Raw genomic sequence first — 18,240 nt, forward strand, 5'->3', positions numbered from 1 at the left:
TGATTAATTAACTGTTACTGGTTTGCAGTGATCTGCTGATTAAATTTTTCACTTAACATGATCTGCAAAAGTTTTATTCAGAGTGAATTTTCACTGAGTTTACAGGAGACTGTGCCAGTGTCAGTCTCTCTCTGTCTCTGTCTCCCCGCTTTTGTGTCTTTCTCAGTATCTGTCTGTCTGTCTGTCTGTCTGTCTCTCTCTTTCTCCTCTGTCCCCCCCCCCCTCTCTTTCTCCTCTCTCTCTCTCTCCCGGCCTCCCCCCCCCCCCTCAGTCTCTCTCTCTCTCCCTCCCTCTCTCCCTCTTTCTCTTCTCTCTCTCTCTCCCGGCCTCCCCCCCTCTCTCTCTCTCCCCCTCCCTCTCTCCCTCTTTCTCCTCTCTCTCTCTCTCTCCCGGCCTCCCCCCCCCCTCAGTCTCTCTCTCCCCCCCTCCCTCTCTCCCTCTTTCTCTTCTCTCTCTCTCTCCCGGCCTCCCCCCCCCCCTCTCTCTCTCCCTCCCTCTCTCCCTCTTTCTCTCTCTCTCTCTCTCTCTCCCGGCCTCCCCCCCTCTCTCTCCACCCTCTCTCTCCCTCTTTCTCGTCTCTCTCTCTCTCACTGATGCGCTCACCACTAGAGTACCAGAACTGTCCAACTATATTCAAAACAACACTGAATAATCAAACAAACCTTAAGGCAGCAAACAAAAAACAAAACAAAACAAACTTGAACAAAACACGATAAACATAAAACTCTGTCACATCCACAAACAAAACCAAAAGAAACTGAGAAACAAATGACCAAACCAACAATATACCCTTCAAAACAGCACGGCACGGTTCATCTGACATACTACCATGCATAACCATTAAGCTCCTTTCGTGAAAGAAGACTTCTTTATACCGTCAGTGCCGAGAGTGTCAGCCCGCCCGGGCCTTTCCCTTGATTTATCATTACTGTACAAAAAAATCGCAAGAAAGGAATCAGGATACTTCAAAGCCACACACACACACACACACACACACACACACCGTCACACACACACACACACCGTCACACATACACACACACACCACCACCACCACCACCACCGTACACCACCACCAACAACAACAACTGACAGCAACAACAACAACAACATGAAAACAAAAAAACAACAACAAACAACAACAAACAAACAAAAAAAACAAAAAAGAAAAAAAAAAAGAAGAAGCAAAAAGGCTAGATATGCATTAAAAAAAGAAAGTGCTGCAGATTGCATGGACAGCCGCCCATTACAATGTTTACAATATCGCTACACTACCTATACCCACCGGCCAGAGCAAAACAGTACAGATACTGAGTCAGTGTACTCAATGTCATCACAAACGGCGGAAAACTATGAGACAGCTGTAAAAGTATCACTTTAGGCTGGCTGAGTACATCATAGACTTCGGGGAAAAGGAAAAGAGAGTCAAGGCCGGGATTGCTTGCTTGCTTAAAAAAGACACACACACACACACACACACACACACACACACACACACACACACAGACACACACACACACACACACACACACACACACACACTGCACACACACACACACACCTAGGAAGCGAGAGAATATGAGCCGGCGCAGAGGTTTGAATCCCGGCACAGTCGCCAGTATTTTCTCCCCCTAGACCTTGAGTGGTGGTCTGGACGCTAGTCATTCGCCGGACTGTGGAGTGAGACGATGAACCAAGATCCCGTGTGCAGCAATCACTTAGCGCACATGAAAGAACCCACAGCAACAAAAAGGTTGTCCCTGAGAAAACCGTGTAGAAAAATCTACTTCGATAGGAAAACATTAAAAAAAAGCAGGCAAAAAAAAAAAAAAAAAAAAAAAAAAAAAAGGGTGGCCAAACTCTGAACTCTGACCCCGAAGAAAAAGACAAGGAAAGACAACCGACACACACACATAGACACCTCTTCCGCAAAGAACGACAACTCAGGCATTGCTTGGCAAACAAACAACATCCACTGGATTCGTGTTCACACAGCAGACGACTGTCATGGAGGCAAAGCTGGTGTGATCAGTGTCGAACTTAACACTAGCAACTAACTGTTCGTTTACGACAGAGAGTGCAGGCATTAGACATGACTGGCCGGGTTGGTGATCTGTCTGCCAAGCAGGAAGCTGCCTTGAAACAGGTAAAAGAAAATGTATATTAAGAGGTTAATTAAAAAAAATATATTAAAAATATGTTTTGAGCTGTAGACCTGCGTAAGGTTTTGTCTGGAGCCATGTGCAAACCGACACAACCGTCAGTTATTAATTTATTTCTCGGTAAAACACGCCAGTCTTTTACATTGCCATGTAGTCTGTCTTGGAATTGGTATCATTCTGCCTTTGTGCATACATCTTTGTAATTGACATTCTCTGTTGTTGTTTTTTTTCGTGGTGTTAGCCAGACACTCGATCGCAACAGGTGATTATCTTAAAAAAAGAAAAAAGAAAAAAAGAAAGAAAAGTGTGTCATCGCAGAAGAAGTTGAAGAAGAAGAGCAGAAGCCGTTGTTGCCTTGTTGGTCACTTAATTTATATTCGATTAAAATTTTTATTATTTGGTTGAACAGTTTTGCCTGAAACAAAATCTTAACATTTGCCGACAAATTTGGTTTCTCTAAAGCTTTATGTTTATTGCTAAATCATGCATTTTACACAAAAGCAAACTTGACTTGTCTGCTGCTGAAACTAAAGATTCAGGCCATAATGATAATCACATTGATTTCAGCTGTTTGAAATAGAATTTTTTTTTGTCAAGAATGGAAGGATAAGAAGAGAAAAAAAATGTCTGTATACCTTTTTATATAGTGTATAGCACTCAATGATATTGTATGATATGTTGCTTTTTGACACAGTTTAATTTTTATGTGTTAATTTCTGGTTCATCTCACAGGGGGAAGTGCATCTACACAATGCAGCCCACCCATTGATTTGTTTTTCTTTTTTTCTGTCTTGTGTTGAAATGTATTCAGTACACTTTCAAATCAAAAATGGATCTTTCTAGTTCTACAGAATTTTGTCAAGAACAGCTCATTGGCTGCCATGGGTTCTCTTATGTGTATGCACTAAATGCATAGACTTTTGGTTTATCATCTCATCTGAAAGACTAAAACCCATATCACAATGCACAAAGTGCTAAGACTTTTGGTTTATCATCTCATCTGAAACTAGTGAGACTAAAACCCATATTGAAGCTCAAGATGGTTCAGTTTAGGAGTATGAGTAGGAGTGTTCCATGCAGGAATGGAACTCGTGGACGCACATACTTTCATGTTGGGTGTTCTAACACTAGGTCACTGTTCCACAGATCTTTCTAGAGCTCTCTGTTTGTCTGTCTGCCTGTCTGTTTGTCTGTATGTGTGACTAGCTATAAATCAGTTGACAAAGGGATGCAGATTGATAGAGAGAGAGAGAGACGGAGTGACAGACAGATTAATAGAGAGAGAGAGACAGAGTGACAGACAGATTAATAGAGACACAGAGAGAGAGAGAGAGAGAGAGACAGACAGACAGACAGACAGACAGAGTGACAGACAGATTAATAGAGAGACAGACAGATTAATAGAGAGACATAGTGACAGATTAATAGAGAGGTACAGAGTGACAGACAGATTCACACTGACATTATGTTCTTTATCTCCCTGGAATCTGGTTTCAGTCTGGCTTGATAGATCTGGATGTATATATGTACATGCATCAGTTTATTCAGTGCCTTGTATGTGACTTGGATTATGGATTCTTTTCAGTGTGATGTTTATACATTTTCAAGCAATACGAAAAAGAGCTCTGAGTTAATGTAATAGTTGTAGTAGCAGCAGTAGCAATAGTAGGATAGGGACAAAGCAAGGTTTGAAGCTTTTAAACAGTCCCTTCTTTGTTTCATAACATGTTTTGGTAGAGATTTTGGTCAAGGTTTGATGTATCATTTACACTATAATTACAGTTTATTTCTTCGTCAAACTCTCTAAAAATAGTCAGGAATTTTGTAGAATTGTCCAGTTGATTTTTGAATGAGTTAGTAGATGGTGTTGGTTTTAGCTGATGTGGCAGCTCATTCCTTACATTAGTAACTCCATTACTGAAGCAAAATTTCTTGCATTAGTATTTGGATGTTCTACTGCCCCCGAAAGCGGAGTATGACTGCCTACATGGCGGGTTAAAAACGGTCATACACGTAAAAGCCCACTCGCGTATATATGTAAGTGAACATGGGAGTTGCAGCCCACGAACGCAGAAGAAGAAGAAGAAGAAGAATGTTCTTCTAACATTTTTCTGTCAGTATTTCTTGTGGAACTGTACTGAGGTGCAGAGAAGAACTGATCCTGAGACACATCAACATGACCATTGTAAAGTTTTATATATCTCAATGAGATCACCACATATCCTTCTTCCCTTAAAGGGAAAATGATACCAAATAAGTTAATCAATCATCATAAGTCATGTGCCCACATCCACAAGCTTTGTGGCTCTTCTCTGCTCCCTCTCAATTGCAGTAGATTGTTGCTTCAATTAAGGACACCATACAGTGTTTCCATACTCCATGTGAGGTTGCACCAGAGCTTTGTATAATTTTTACAAAAATACCACAGTCAAGATAAGTAAAATAAAGTCCTTTTGATTATTCCAATCATTTGATTTGCCTTATTTATCATTTATGCAGTTGTGAATGTGTAGGTCAAATGAAAGATTCTATCAAAAGTGACTCCTAGGTCTTTTTCATTTTCATGTGATTTCAAAATGTTTGTAGTATTATTTGTTTGCATGGTGCATGGATAAACAATAATCAAATTGGAATGTGAAGAAGAAATTAACAATTGAGAAATCTATTAATTATTATAGGTTGAAAAACTAAATGCCTGAAGCAAACAGTAAAAGCATATCAATGAAACTGTCAGTGACATGAAAATATGTAAGCATTGATAGAAACATGATTCTACTTTGTAACAAAGACAAATTGATTAGGAAAGAATAAAAGCAATTCACTTTAATCTGCCATACAAAGATATGTTAAACATAATGGTAAATATGTTATTATTAGTCTTTATCATTTTCAAATCCTTAATAAGATAGTAGTTTTTACCATCTTCCAATTAATGTGATAAGTTATTAAAAGTTGCTAAAAGTTATCCAGATTACAGTAATCCCCAGTTATCTTCTTATTATTTACAACCCCCCTCCCCTCCCAAATACATCTAACTCTACAGTGTAAGTCCAATTGAACAGAACTTAACTAGTAGGTTTATATTTTACAATGTAACTCTATCATTCCCACAAGAGAAATAATATGTTTTTACAGAATTACACTCTACAATAAATCTTTAAAGAAAAACACAAACCTGAAACACTATTATTACAAAACATTTGCAGGAACTATTTATAAATCCATCTTCCAAAGTGAGAAGAGGCACTGTAGAAATTGACCAAACTGATTAAATTACATCATAATCTGAATGATGTCATGACTTATGACATCATAATGGAAACCACTGGTCACCTATTCAGACACTACTGTGACCATACTGATGGTATATTTGGAACTCCCCCACCCCCCAGGAAATTAATTGATTAATGACGGGCGCAATAGCGGAGTGGTTAAAGCGTTGGACTGTCAATCTGAGGGTCCCGGGTTTGAATCATGGTGACGGCGCCTGGTGGGTAAAGGGTGGAGATTTTTCCGATCTCCCAGGTCAACATATGTGCAGACTTGCTAGTGCCTGAACCCCCTTCGTGTGTAAACGCATGCAGAAGATCAAATACGCACGTTAAAGATCCTGTAATCCGTGTCAGCGTTCGGTGGGTTATGGAAACAAGAACATACCCAGCATGCACACCCCCGAAAGCGGAGTATGGCTGCCTACATGGCGGGGTAAAAACGGTCATACACGTAAAAACCCACTCGTGTACATACGAGTGAACGTGGGAGTTGCAGCCCACGAACGCAGAAGAAGAAGAAGAAGAAGAAGAATTGATTAATAAAACAATATGCCTTACCCTTAAACTGATTGATTAATGAAACAGTATGACTAACTCTTCTTTGACAGTGAATAATTAGAACTACAAGTTAATTGTGTGTGTGTGTGTGTGTGTGTGTGTCTGTGTGTCTGTGTCTGTGTCTGTGTGCAATAAATGAGCTTATTTTGGAAAATAACATTTTGTCACATAGATTGATTTCAGAGGGGTACAACTGATAACTATTTCCCCACACTTGGTTTCTAAGACTATCGTGTTATTTTATACACATACAGAGAGACAGACAAAGAATGAGAGAGACAGAGAGAGAGAGAGAGAGAGAGAGAGAGAGAGAGAGGGTTATGAAATATATATTTCACATGTGTGTGTTTATGTGTGTGTGTGTGTGTGTGTGTGTGTGTGTGTTTGTATGTGAGTGCGTGTGTGCATGTGTGTGTGTGTGTGTGAGTGTGTGTGTGTGTGTGTGTGTGTGAATAATACACACATTGTTCATTGCTCTTGAAGAATCCATTTCAATTTTCTTCTGTTAATAACATTACAAGGTTTAGATGCCCCCACCTGGCATGATTGCGTGCGTACACACACACACACACACTTAACAGTTATCTGTTAAGTGTTTATAGTTTTCATTTTAATGTTACTTGTGGCTTATTTCTGAGCCAGACAGCAGTTTCTTCTCATGTCACAGTCTGTCTACATAAAATACATTCAAAACGGTTTTTGGATCAATAAAAGGATAAGCATTACATATATGCAAAAAGACAACCAAACAGCAGCAGCAGGGATGGGTATAGTGTGTACATCCGTCTGTGCTTATCGATTTGTTCTGTTCTCTTTGCATGTAAACTGGCTTCCTGTGAATATTTGCCTAGGGCAACTATGCCAACCACCCCCTCCCCACAAAAATCTTGGTTGCCCCCCGCCCTCTCTGATTTTTGTGTCTCCATAATGTCTTGTTATGCGCCATATGTGTAGGGGATGGGCTTCTGATAAATTTGCTGTCTGTCTGTGTGTCTGTCTCTCATCAGCTGTGATTCAGTACAGACCCACATTTCATTCTTTATTGTTCAGCCCTGGTTTTTGTTATAAAAAAAATATTTATTTACTTGTTTAAGGTTCTGGGGTTCTGTATAAAACAAAACAAAACACAACAACAACCCAGGAACTACTACTGTAAACGAAGCAATGTTGAAGTTCCTACTTGATAATGTCAAGAACTGAACAACACTGATTACAGAAATACACAGATGATAATGATGGTGATGATGATGATTATGACAGTGATGATACTGATGATGATGATATTAACAATTATAATGATGATGATGATAGTAATGGTAATGGTGATGATGATAATAATAATTATCTGATCATGATTATGATTATTAATGATAATGATAATGGTGATGATAATGATACAGATGATAATCTGATCATGATGATGATAATGATAAAACTTTATCCCCCACCAAAAAAAAAGAGAAAAAAAAATGGTACTGGTGGGGCAGTAAATAAAAGGAACAGCACAGAATGTTATTACTGGCTATAAATAATAGGAATCTGATATATAGCTTCTGCCGTAGTGGTTTTGTGGTCCAAGAGACTGATGAGCAGAGCGCAGGAGGCCAGTTAGTATGCCTGCTTGGGGCCAGAAACACAGTATACACACCCGTCCCATTGTTCAGGATGACAAAACGTTCCAGCATACAAGTGGAAATGCTCTCAGTCCTTGACCGATGGACATCTAGTTTGTGTCAGTCAAAGGATGAATGAATAGTCAGAAGAGGAATTTTGTTTAATGTCCCGTCACACATATATTATTGGTGATTGAAGGTATTTTGTTAGAGTATTAATGTATACATTTGAGTATTGTCATTATGAATAGTCAGTTTCAGTGCACAGCAATGTCTTCCCCCCCCCTCCTCTTTTTTTTTTTCCACTAAGAGAAAGATGAGGCGTGTTCTATGAATAAAACATGTCAACAGGGAAACAATGGATCCAACTTGAAAGTCTTACCTGTGGGACGTGTGGTTTGACAGCTTCTTTCTTTTTGCTACTACTTTTTGTAAGGAAACAATTACATCATGTTTTTCTGTGTTATACAATGAGTTATGTTTGCTGACTGTTCATTGCTGTACTGGTAGTCACTATCATAAACTGTTTACTTTGGGAGGCAAGTAGAAATTTGTTTGGGGGGACAAGTAGATTTTTTTTCTCTTGATATGTGTGCTTATCTGAACTTAACTCACTCAGTATGGCCAGCCCTCTCTTCTCCTCAACACAGACCCCTCGGATGTCCAGTGGGTGTCTCAATGACCCAACCTTTAGCTTCTGTCATCAGAATTGTGGTATTCTTTGTCAACATTCACCTCTTCAGTATAAGAGTCTTCTGCTTGCAATATTTTGATGGTGGTAATTGGGGTGAAACGCTGTTAACGTCGTCTCCTTCGCCGTTCGTATGGAAAGAGTTAAAGTTGTCTGGGAATTACTGACCTGTTACTCATTTGCTCGTGGGGTCGTTTTGTGCTGGCTGAATCTGGTTCAGTTCAGTTCTGCTGTGGAATACGTACATGTGTACATGTACAATGGGAAGATTCGGAACAGCCACACTTTGATGTGTCATCCACTTGACACAAGTGTCTGAGAGTGGTGCACAAATGAGAGATTTCCTGAGCAGCATGCACATCCACTCTCATACACACCGACAGTCAGACACAGACACGGACACGCACTCTCTGTGTGTATCAGTCTGTGTGTGTGTGTGTGTGTGTGTGTGTGTGTGTGTGTGTGTGTGTGTGTGTGTGTGCTCCTTATGTATGTGAATGTGTATGTGTGGTGGATGGGGAGGGGGTAAGTGTGTGTTTGTGGTGTGTTTGTTTATGCATGTGTGTGTTTGTGTGTGTGTGTGCGCGCGAGCACGTGTGTATGTGTGTGTGTGTATAAGTGTGTTTGTGTTGTGTGTTTGGTTATGCATGTGTGTTTGTTTGTTTGTGTGTGTGTGTGTGTGTGTGTGTGTGTGTGTGTGTGTGTGTGTGTACCCTGTATGCATGCAAGCATGTGTATGTGCATGTGGTGTGTACATGCATGTGTGAATGCACTGGTGCATGCATACATGTCTGTGCTTGTGTCTTTGTGTATGTCCATGCATAAGTGCATATATCATATGTGTATATATGTGCTTGTGTGTACCATTTGTGTGTGTGTGTGTGTGTGTGTGTGTGTGTTCACATACAACTACACGCATGCATTATAGAAACCACATTACACACTGGTCAAACTGGAACCAAAAAAAATCTATGGCCCTGACAGTGACCTAGAGGCTGGTGAAGGGCCACCGACAAAGAACCCCTTCCTCGAACAACAACAACGAACAACACAACACGCCACCCTCTTTGTACCGAGACCTCAGCCCTGAACTTCCTGACCTTGACCTCACACAGACAAGAATCCCTTCTTGTTAAAAAGAGAGCCAGAGATAACGCAGCCTTGAGCTGATAAAACCACTCTCCGGGGCCTTCAAGACTGGACATGGTTTCGATGGGGTCAAAGAACAGGCACTGTAGCCCGAGCGGTTAAAGTGTTGGAACTTCCAGTCGGAGGGACCTGGGGTTTCTAACCCCAGGTGACAACATGCCTGTTGGGTTAATAAAGGTGGAGAGATTTTTATGATCTCCCAGGTCAACAGATGTGAAGTCAAGTCAACTTTGCTATCTCCAAAGAGAAAATTCATGTGTGGTCTTGTTGTTCAAGATCGCAATTGAAACATGAAACATGCATTCAGAAGATGTGTATGTGCAGCCACGACAAATTCAACAAATATGATGAATAAGTAAAATGTAGAAAATACCAGGGTGTAAAACAACACAGCGAATGTGAGCAAATAAGGCAGAACAAGCATCAAACTACAACAGCAAAATAACATTTTAATTAAACTAACTAGACATTTCAGCTTTAGATTCAGATTCATTGTGCTACTCCGAAAGTGGAATATGGCTGCCTACATGGCGGGGTAAAAACAGTCATACACGTAAAAGCCCACTCGTGTACATAGGAGTGAACGTGGGAGTTGCAGCCCATGAATGCAGAAGAAGATTCATTGTAAAACACTGATTTCACAGAAAAGTTGACATCTTTTTGGCACAAACAACTAAAGATAAGAAAATTTCTTTCATCTTCCCCCCTTTCTTTTTTTTTTTTTTTTTTAAACTAGTTTTGGCTGAGTTCAGTCCATTAATGCATCTATTATGAGTGTTAGTTTCAGAATGATGGAAAAAGAACAAAATGTTCCACTGGTTGAAGTCTTGGATAAGCAAATATGTGAAGAAAGATAAAAAAAAAAAAAAAAAAAAAAAAATCAGTGAAACAGTTTCATAGAAAGAAGATAGATCTGTGAAACACCTATGTACCAGTATTATATATTGATGATAATGATAATATAAAAAGGAGCACAGCACACAAATGAAGGAATCCTATATGGTGTTTTTTTTGTTTTTTTAATAATTTTTTTAATGTGCAGTGCTGCTAGACTTTGAACCACCTTTGTGTGTATGTATGCATGCTGAAGATCAAAAGCACAAGTCAAGATCCCATAGTCCATGTCAGCATTTGGTGGGTTATGGAAACAAGAACTTAACCAGTCACGGCATGCACATGCCCAAAAACGGAGTGTGGCTGCCTGTGTGGCAGGGTAGATGCAGTCATGCACGTAAAAGCCCACTCAGAAATACAATTCTTCTTCTTCTGTGTTCACTCATATGCACACGAGTGGGCTTTTACGTGTATGACCGTTTTTACCCCGCCATGTAGGCAGCCATACTCCGTTTTCGGGGGTGTCCTTGCTGGGTATGTTCTTGTTTCCATAACCCACCGAATGCTGACATGGATTACAGGATCTTTAATGTGCGTATTTGATCTTCTGCTTGCATATACACACAAAGGGGGTTCAGGCACTAGCAGGTCTGCACATATGTTGACCTGGGAGATCGTAAAATCTCCACCCTTTACCCACCAGGCGCCGTCACCGTGATTCGAACCCGGGACCCTCAGATTGACAGTCCAACGCTTTAACCACTCGGCTATTGCGCCTGTCGGAAATACGATTAAATGTGGGAGTTGCAGCCTGCAAACGAATGAGAAGAAGAAAATAAGATGGGTTAAAAGCAGAGCTGTACACAAATACTAGATGGAAACTCATACAAATGTATTCGAAGCCATAGGCAGTGCTGATAGCAGCAATAGAAATGTGGCTTGAATTGGGGAGGTTATGGATGAATCAGTCTCTGTCCATGCGAGTCATCAGAAGGAAAGAACGACAAAACTGGCAAAACGTGGTATTCGTGATCATCGATGCATTGTTTAAGAGGACTTATTTGATTTGGGGCAAGATGAACGCATTGGATGGGAAGTGTTGGTCAGAAATGTAACAGTCAGATTTTGGCTGTGGGTGTGTTTTGTGGTAGTAGGTTAATTAATGCATGTCACATAGTAGTTATTAATATTTTTTCTAAGTGCTCATGTTCATGCACATGTTTAAATACATGGGCACAGGTGCATATAAGTTTTGCATGTAATAGAAACATACATGTGAGCATTTACACATTTTAGATGCGCGACCTTGTACACACACACACACACACACACACACACTCGGTGTACACACACTCAAACATACATGCAAACTTACATGCCTGCACGCATACATGTGATGCACAGTGCACCCATGTATGCACACTTGCGCATGCACACACATGATACATGCAGGGAAGAACTATCACAACATAAAGGTATATTTATTTTTTACTTTTAAAAATGTTTTTATTTGTTTGTTTATTTATTTCTATTGGTGATTGGTAGAATATTTATTTCTATTGGTGATTGGTAGAATCAGGAAACGCTCTTCATTTTTTACATCTCTTGATCTTGTAATTTGTTGTTATTTTTTGTTTTGTTTTTTTCTAGGTCAAAGAAATTGTCAGCGACTTGCTTACACCTGAGCATGATGATCATTTTCTCCTGCGTTTTCTGCGAGGTATGTATGTAATATGTTTACACACACACACACACACACACACACACACACACACATTCACATGCAAACACAGACACACCCACACACACATACAAAAAAATTGTTTATGAATGCTGCTGCAATTTACCGCATTAACTGATTGATTAATTGTGTGTTTTTCATTCGTTCATTCATTTACCATTGCACTTGTGTCTTATAAACCTTACGGTTTCATGACAATAAAATCTATTCTATTCTATTCTATTCTATTCATACACACACACACACACACACACACACACATTCACATGCAAACACAGACACACGCACACACACACACAAACACACACACACACACACACACACACACACACACACACACACACACACACACACACGCACAGCACTCTTCACACACATACTCTGTCTTTGTTTGCTTGTCTCCCTCTGCTTCTTATGATGTGCAGCTGAACTTTTGAACTGGTGAAAGCAGGTTTACATATGATGTGTGTGTTTTGGGGGGTGCGGGGGGGCATACATGTGTACGTACTTACGAGAGAGAGAGAGAGAGAGAGAGAGAGAGGGAAAATGACAGTGAAATTAAAAATTCTTTCCTGACAATAGCCTATTACAGTATTAGACTTTCATGCCAAGGGGGAATTAATAACAGAGAGAGAGAGAGAAAGAGAGAGGGAGGATAACAATGGTGATGATAATGATGACAGTGAAGAGAATGATGCGCACAAAAAAACCAAAAACCCGTAAGGTGAAAAACAGGCATGCTGATGACAGACCGCTATCACAAGCGACGATGTTGTCACCAGTGCTTCTCATTCCCAAGAAAATTAACGGGCCATGTTCGTCGTGTCACTTATGAAGTATCAGAGACCCTGGACCTGTTGAAGCTAAGCAAAGAAAGAAAGGCAAGCCAGGAAAGAAAGGCAAGCGAGGAAAGAAAGGCAAGCCAGGAAAGAAAGGCAAGCCAGGAAAGAAAGCCAAGCGAGAAAGGCAAGCCAGGAAAGAAAGGCAAGCCAGGAAAGAAAGCCAAGCCAGGAAAGAAAGGCAAGCCAGGAAAGAAAGCCAAGCGAGGGAAAGAAAGCCAAGCGAGGAAAGAAAGCCAAGCCAGGAAAGAAAGCCAAGCCAGGAAAGAAAGGCAAGCCAGGAAAGAAAGCCAAGCGAGGGAAAGAAAGCCAAGCGAGGAAAGAAAGCCAAGTGAGGAAAGAAAGGCAGTCAGCAGTTTTGTGACAGTTCAACTTCCGCATTCACAGGCTGCAGTTCCCATAGTCACTCAGAGACGCGCGCAATAGCCGAGTGGTTAAAGCGTTGGACTGTCAATCTGAGGGTCCCGGGTTCGAATCATGGTGACAGCGCCTGGTGGGTAAAGGGTGGAGATTTTTACGATCTCCCAGGTCAACATATGTGCACACCTGCTAGTGCCTGAACCCCCTTCGTGTGTATATGCAAGCAGAAGATCAAATACGCACGTTAAAGATCCTGTAATCCATGTCAGCGTTCGGTGGGTTATGGAAACAAGAACATACCCAGCATGCACACCCCCGAAAACGGAGTATGGCTGCCTACATGGCGGGGCAAAAACGGTCATACACTTAAAAGCCCACTCGTGTGCATACGAGTGAATGCAGAAGAAGCAGAAGAAGAAGATAGTCACTCAGTATATGAGTGGGCTTTTACTTCCTTGACTGTTTTTACTCCGCCACTGTTTTTTTTTTTTACTCCACCACACAAGCATCCGTACTCTGTTTTCAGGGGTGTGCATGCTGGGTATGTTCTTTTTTCCATAGCACAACCACATGCTGACATGGATTACTGGGTATTTAACGTGTGTGCATTTGGTCTTATGTGTGTGTATGTATGTATGTATATATGCATGCACAGCCCTGGAAATGGAATCTGGCTGCCAGTCATACAATGCACGTATGTAAAGGCCTGCTTGTATATCTAAAGGACTGAACGTGGGAGTTGCAGAAGGAAACAAAGAAAAGAGAATTATCCTGGATTTTTTTGTGTTTTTGTTTGGTTTTGTTTTTTGCACTGATGGAGATATGACTTTATAGCCAGAGCCCTCTACTTTATTTGTCTGATGTGCGTTTTTTTTTTTTTTTTTTTTTGTTTTTTTTTTTTGGGTTGTTTTAAAAATAATATTGCTGATGGGGGTTATTTTAGTGCTGGTAGGTTTTATGAACAGTGGCGTCATTTCAGATTGATTATAAAAGGCCCTGCGTCACTCTTGTGTGTTGGCTGGATTGGGTTCAGTTTCAGTCGCCAGACTCTAGTGCCATGCAGAAAAAAAAAATGTTTTGTTTCAGTTTGGTTTATGGGCCCGTCCATCATACAGACCATACATGATGAATGATGGATATAGATAGTTATATGTGGAGTGATGGCCTAGCGGTAACGCGTCCACCAAAGAAGTGAGAGAGTCTGAGCGTGCTGGTTTGAATCATGGCTCAGCCGCCGATATTTTCTCCCCCTCCACTTGAGTGGTGGTCTGGATGCTAGTCATTCAAATGAGACGATAAACCGAGGTCCCGTGTGCAGCATGCACTTAGTCGCACATAAAAGAACCCATGGCAACAAAAGGGTTGTTCCTGGCAAAATTCTGTAGAAAAATCCACTTCAATAGGAAAAACAAATAAAACTGCACGCAGGAAAAAAAAAAAAGAAGAAAAAAAAAGGGTGGCGCTGTAGTATAGCGATGCACTCTCCCTGGGGAGAGCAGCCCGAATTTCACACAGAGAAATCTGTTGTGATAAAAAGAAATACAAATACAAATATTGCGCCTATCCTTGGTCGGAGACCAATCTCTCAAGCACTTTACAGACACGGAGGGTATGGATGCTTATATAGCACCTGTCTTCAGTCAGAGACCAAACTCTTAGAGCTTTACAAACTGGGGATCATTTGCACAACAGAATGCCTACCTGGGAAGAGCCGACTGGGCGCTCATCATTTGTTTCCTGTGTCATTCAGTCAGATATTAGGCACATACACGCTCTGACAGACATGTGACATATGATATAGTACGTATTAGGTAGGTCCGGCCAAATTTTCAAATTCATAGCAGAAGCCTTCCTATTTGCAAGAATGAAAAAGTGCAATAAAGTAAGAAGCCACACCAGATTTCAAAGCAATATCTCAAATAGTTTTTGAGATGTTGAGTTGAATATTTAAAAAATTCCACAATTGTTGCCAATCTCACAAAATGGCATTTTGGAACCCATGTAGAATTGTCACAAATGCATTCTCATAGTCAAAACTCTTCATATGATCTGTATATAGTACACAGAAGACATCAATTTAAAAAAGTTAATTGAACTTCTCACTGAAGAATTCGTCTGCTATTTTGACGGAGTTCTTGGCTGTCTTTCATTGTTGGAAAAAAAAAATGTTTCACTACAGCAAACAATGATATTGAATAAAATTATGAAACCTATCATTCAGATACTTTTGAAAAAATAAGTATTGTAAAGTTGGTTTACAAATTTTTAAAAATCATTAAAAATTTTTTTTTATCCCCCCGCCCCCCACCCACCCCCTGTATTTGAATCAAAACCTAATCAATGTTGAACTATGTGACAAGACTTCCAGGAAGCCAGGCATTGAAACCTTAGATCTAAAAATAGATCTGGTTGTTCAGTGGTGTGAATAATAGGACGTCTGCACTTTTTTTGTTAAACAGACCTGCTCCTTAAAAGCTTCCAGGTCATTTTAAAAAGCATTTTAAAGATGAAAGAATGAATTTTTCAGTGGTGGGTTTGAGTAGAAGATTTATTTTTGTCTGGAAGTGCAGTAGAGCGTCAAGAAAAATAGGTAAATTGTGAGCCACATTTTTATAAATTGAAACTGAGCCCACATAAAAGTAGAGAACCTGATCATTTATTTGATAGGTCTCTAAAGTCAATTGGTTGTAAGGAGCAATGTCCGTAACCTTTTTTTTTTCTTCCTTTTCTTTCTTTTTTTTTTTTGCTGCCCCATCATCTGCACCGTTTGAGTGGCATTACTCCCACACCGCTCATTTAGATTCCCCCATATACGGCCACACCCAGAAGACATTGACAGGACTCACCCCAAGCACGAAAGTGGAGGGGTATTGAAACTGAGGTCACCATGAGAGCAGGGCATGAAAGGCCACAGACTGTTTTGCTTATATTGATGATGGTTAAGGAGGAGGAGCTAGGATGATGATGACGATGATGTTGCTATGGAGGTCCATTTTGGTTTGGGACTGCGTGACAAGGCTATACTCTACACTTTCTGTCATAATGATATCAAAGCATTAACCAGGCCTGAGAGACACAGACGCTTGCAGTGTTGGTTAGATAATTAGAGCAACACACCCAAAGACACATCCTTCAAGTGGATGACACTAGACTGTGTGGTCCCAGTCTCCCCATTTAAGCCCACAGCACACTCAACTCTGGGTAGGAGCCGGCCGCTGGTTGAAAAACCCACCTCTGCTGGGATTCGAACCCGCATCCTCCAAGCCGTCAGTCCATGACGTTAACCACTTCGCCACAGCGGCTGGTCTGTAACGTATTTTTGTCACCAACCCTCTCAGACCAGAAGCAGACGTCGGCAAACTTGTTTACTGCACTGCGTTTTGAAGAGTGAAGGATACTCCACTTTGGCCGATCAGTTTCACTCACACTGTCTTACACACAAAAAAAGAAACACATACAGGAATGAACAAAAGTTGTTTTATTTTCTGATTTATCTTTCAGCTCAATGTATGCAGTATTGCGCTTGCTGGGGCGAAGTGAAAAGTGATAAAAATATGATCCATCAGCCGTAGTTACACAGCATTACATAGTGGCCAGACCAACCTAATGATATATCATGGCCATGACAGCAAGATCCCAATACAGCAACAGATGGGGGGAAAACAGTTGTGTGACATCTGGTGTAATCTGCTCCCCATTATGTCCTCTGTCACTCTGTCTGTTGTTTGAAAAGAAAGTAAAGAAACATGTAGGAATAAAAAATGGGGGAAGCAAAAAATCAAAACCACAGCAGCTGGTTGCAACTGGATCCAGAAAAATGAGAGCTCCCATCCTGAGAGCCAGGAAGGCAAACCTGGAAACAGAAAAAGCTGAGTTGTTGACTCTTGGCACACACACACACACACACACACACACACACATGCACACACCCCCACCCCACCCCAAACACAGACACACACACACACACACACACAACACACACACACACAACACAACACACACAGCACACACACAGTTTTTGCACATTTACCTCACATACACACAGGCATGCATGCATATATGCAACCCCCCCAAGAACCCCCCCCCCCCCACACACACACACACACACGCACACACACACTCACTCACACACATATATATTACTACATTGGTATTTATATTTTTGTTCATTAATGTTATATCTTGATATTTACAAGTTGTTGATTGCATTGTTCTAATTGATCCTTTTTCTGTATGTTCCCCTTTTATCCTCAAACACACATGTACCCTCAAGCTCCCACCTCCAAACCCCTCACAACTTGTCACACATTTGATATCGCTCAAAGTGAGAAGACATTGAATTAAAGAAACACACACACACACACACACACACACACACACACACACACACACACACACACAAATATTATAATAAAGTTTTAAACAAAAATTGATCAACTCTTTTTCTTGTTTTTTTTCTCTCTTCCCCCCCTCACCCGCAGCTCGAAATTTTGACTTGAAGAAGACAGAGCTGATGCTGAGGAACGACTTTGCCTGGAGAAAGCAGATGGGAGCTGACACTATACTGGACAGCTACGTCATCCCGGAGGTGATGCAGAAGTATTACCCAGGGGGCATCTGTGGCCAGGACAAGGAAGGATCCCTCATCTGGCTTGATCCTTGCGGCACGATCGACATGAAAGGTAAATGGTGGTTTCACATTCTTGTTTTTGGTGTTTTTTTTTTGTTTTTTTTGACTCACTTGTGTAAACAAAGTGAGTCTATGTTTTAACCCGGTGTTCGGTTGTCTCTGTGTGTGTGTGTGTGTGTCTGTGTGTCCATGGTAAACTTTAACATTGACATTTTCTCTGCAAATACTTTGTCAGTTGACACCAAATTAGGCATAAAAATAGGAAAAATTCAGTTCTTTCCAGTCATCTTGTTTATTTCATATTATCTCTATGATATATGATATTCAGACTATGACCATCAGAACAGCAGAGGAGGCAACTGTTGTCTCGACTACCAAGTATCTGGGCCAG

General features: G+C 40.8%; 1 protein-coding gene across 1 annotated transcript in view; it reads left to right on the forward strand.

Annotated features, from left to right (window-relative positions):
• The first annotated feature begins 2,013 nt into the window (after positions 1-2,013).
• LOC143288612 (SEC14-like protein 2) overlaps positions 2,014-18,240 on the forward strand; it is a 33,455-nt gene continuing 17,228 nt past the window's right edge. Inside the window, exons 1-3 of the mRNA XM_076597268.1 lie at positions 2,014-2,146; positions 11,930-11,999; positions 17,701-17,901. Of these exons, the coding sequence (XP_076453383.1) occupies positions 2,093-2,146; positions 11,930-11,999; positions 17,701-17,901 (325 nt within the window). The 5' untranslated portion in view covers positions 2,014-2,092. The remainder of the gene's footprint in view (positions 2,147-11,929; positions 12,000-17,700; positions 17,902-18,240) is intronic.

This window comes from Babylonia areolata, chromosome 12 (genome assembly GCF_041734735.1).
Source record: "Babylonia areolata isolate BAREFJ2019XMU chromosome 12, ASM4173473v1, whole genome shotgun sequence".
In the NCBI taxonomy this organism is placed as follows: Eukaryota; Metazoa; Mollusca; class Gastropoda; order Neogastropoda; family Buccinidae; genus Babylonia; species Babylonia areolata.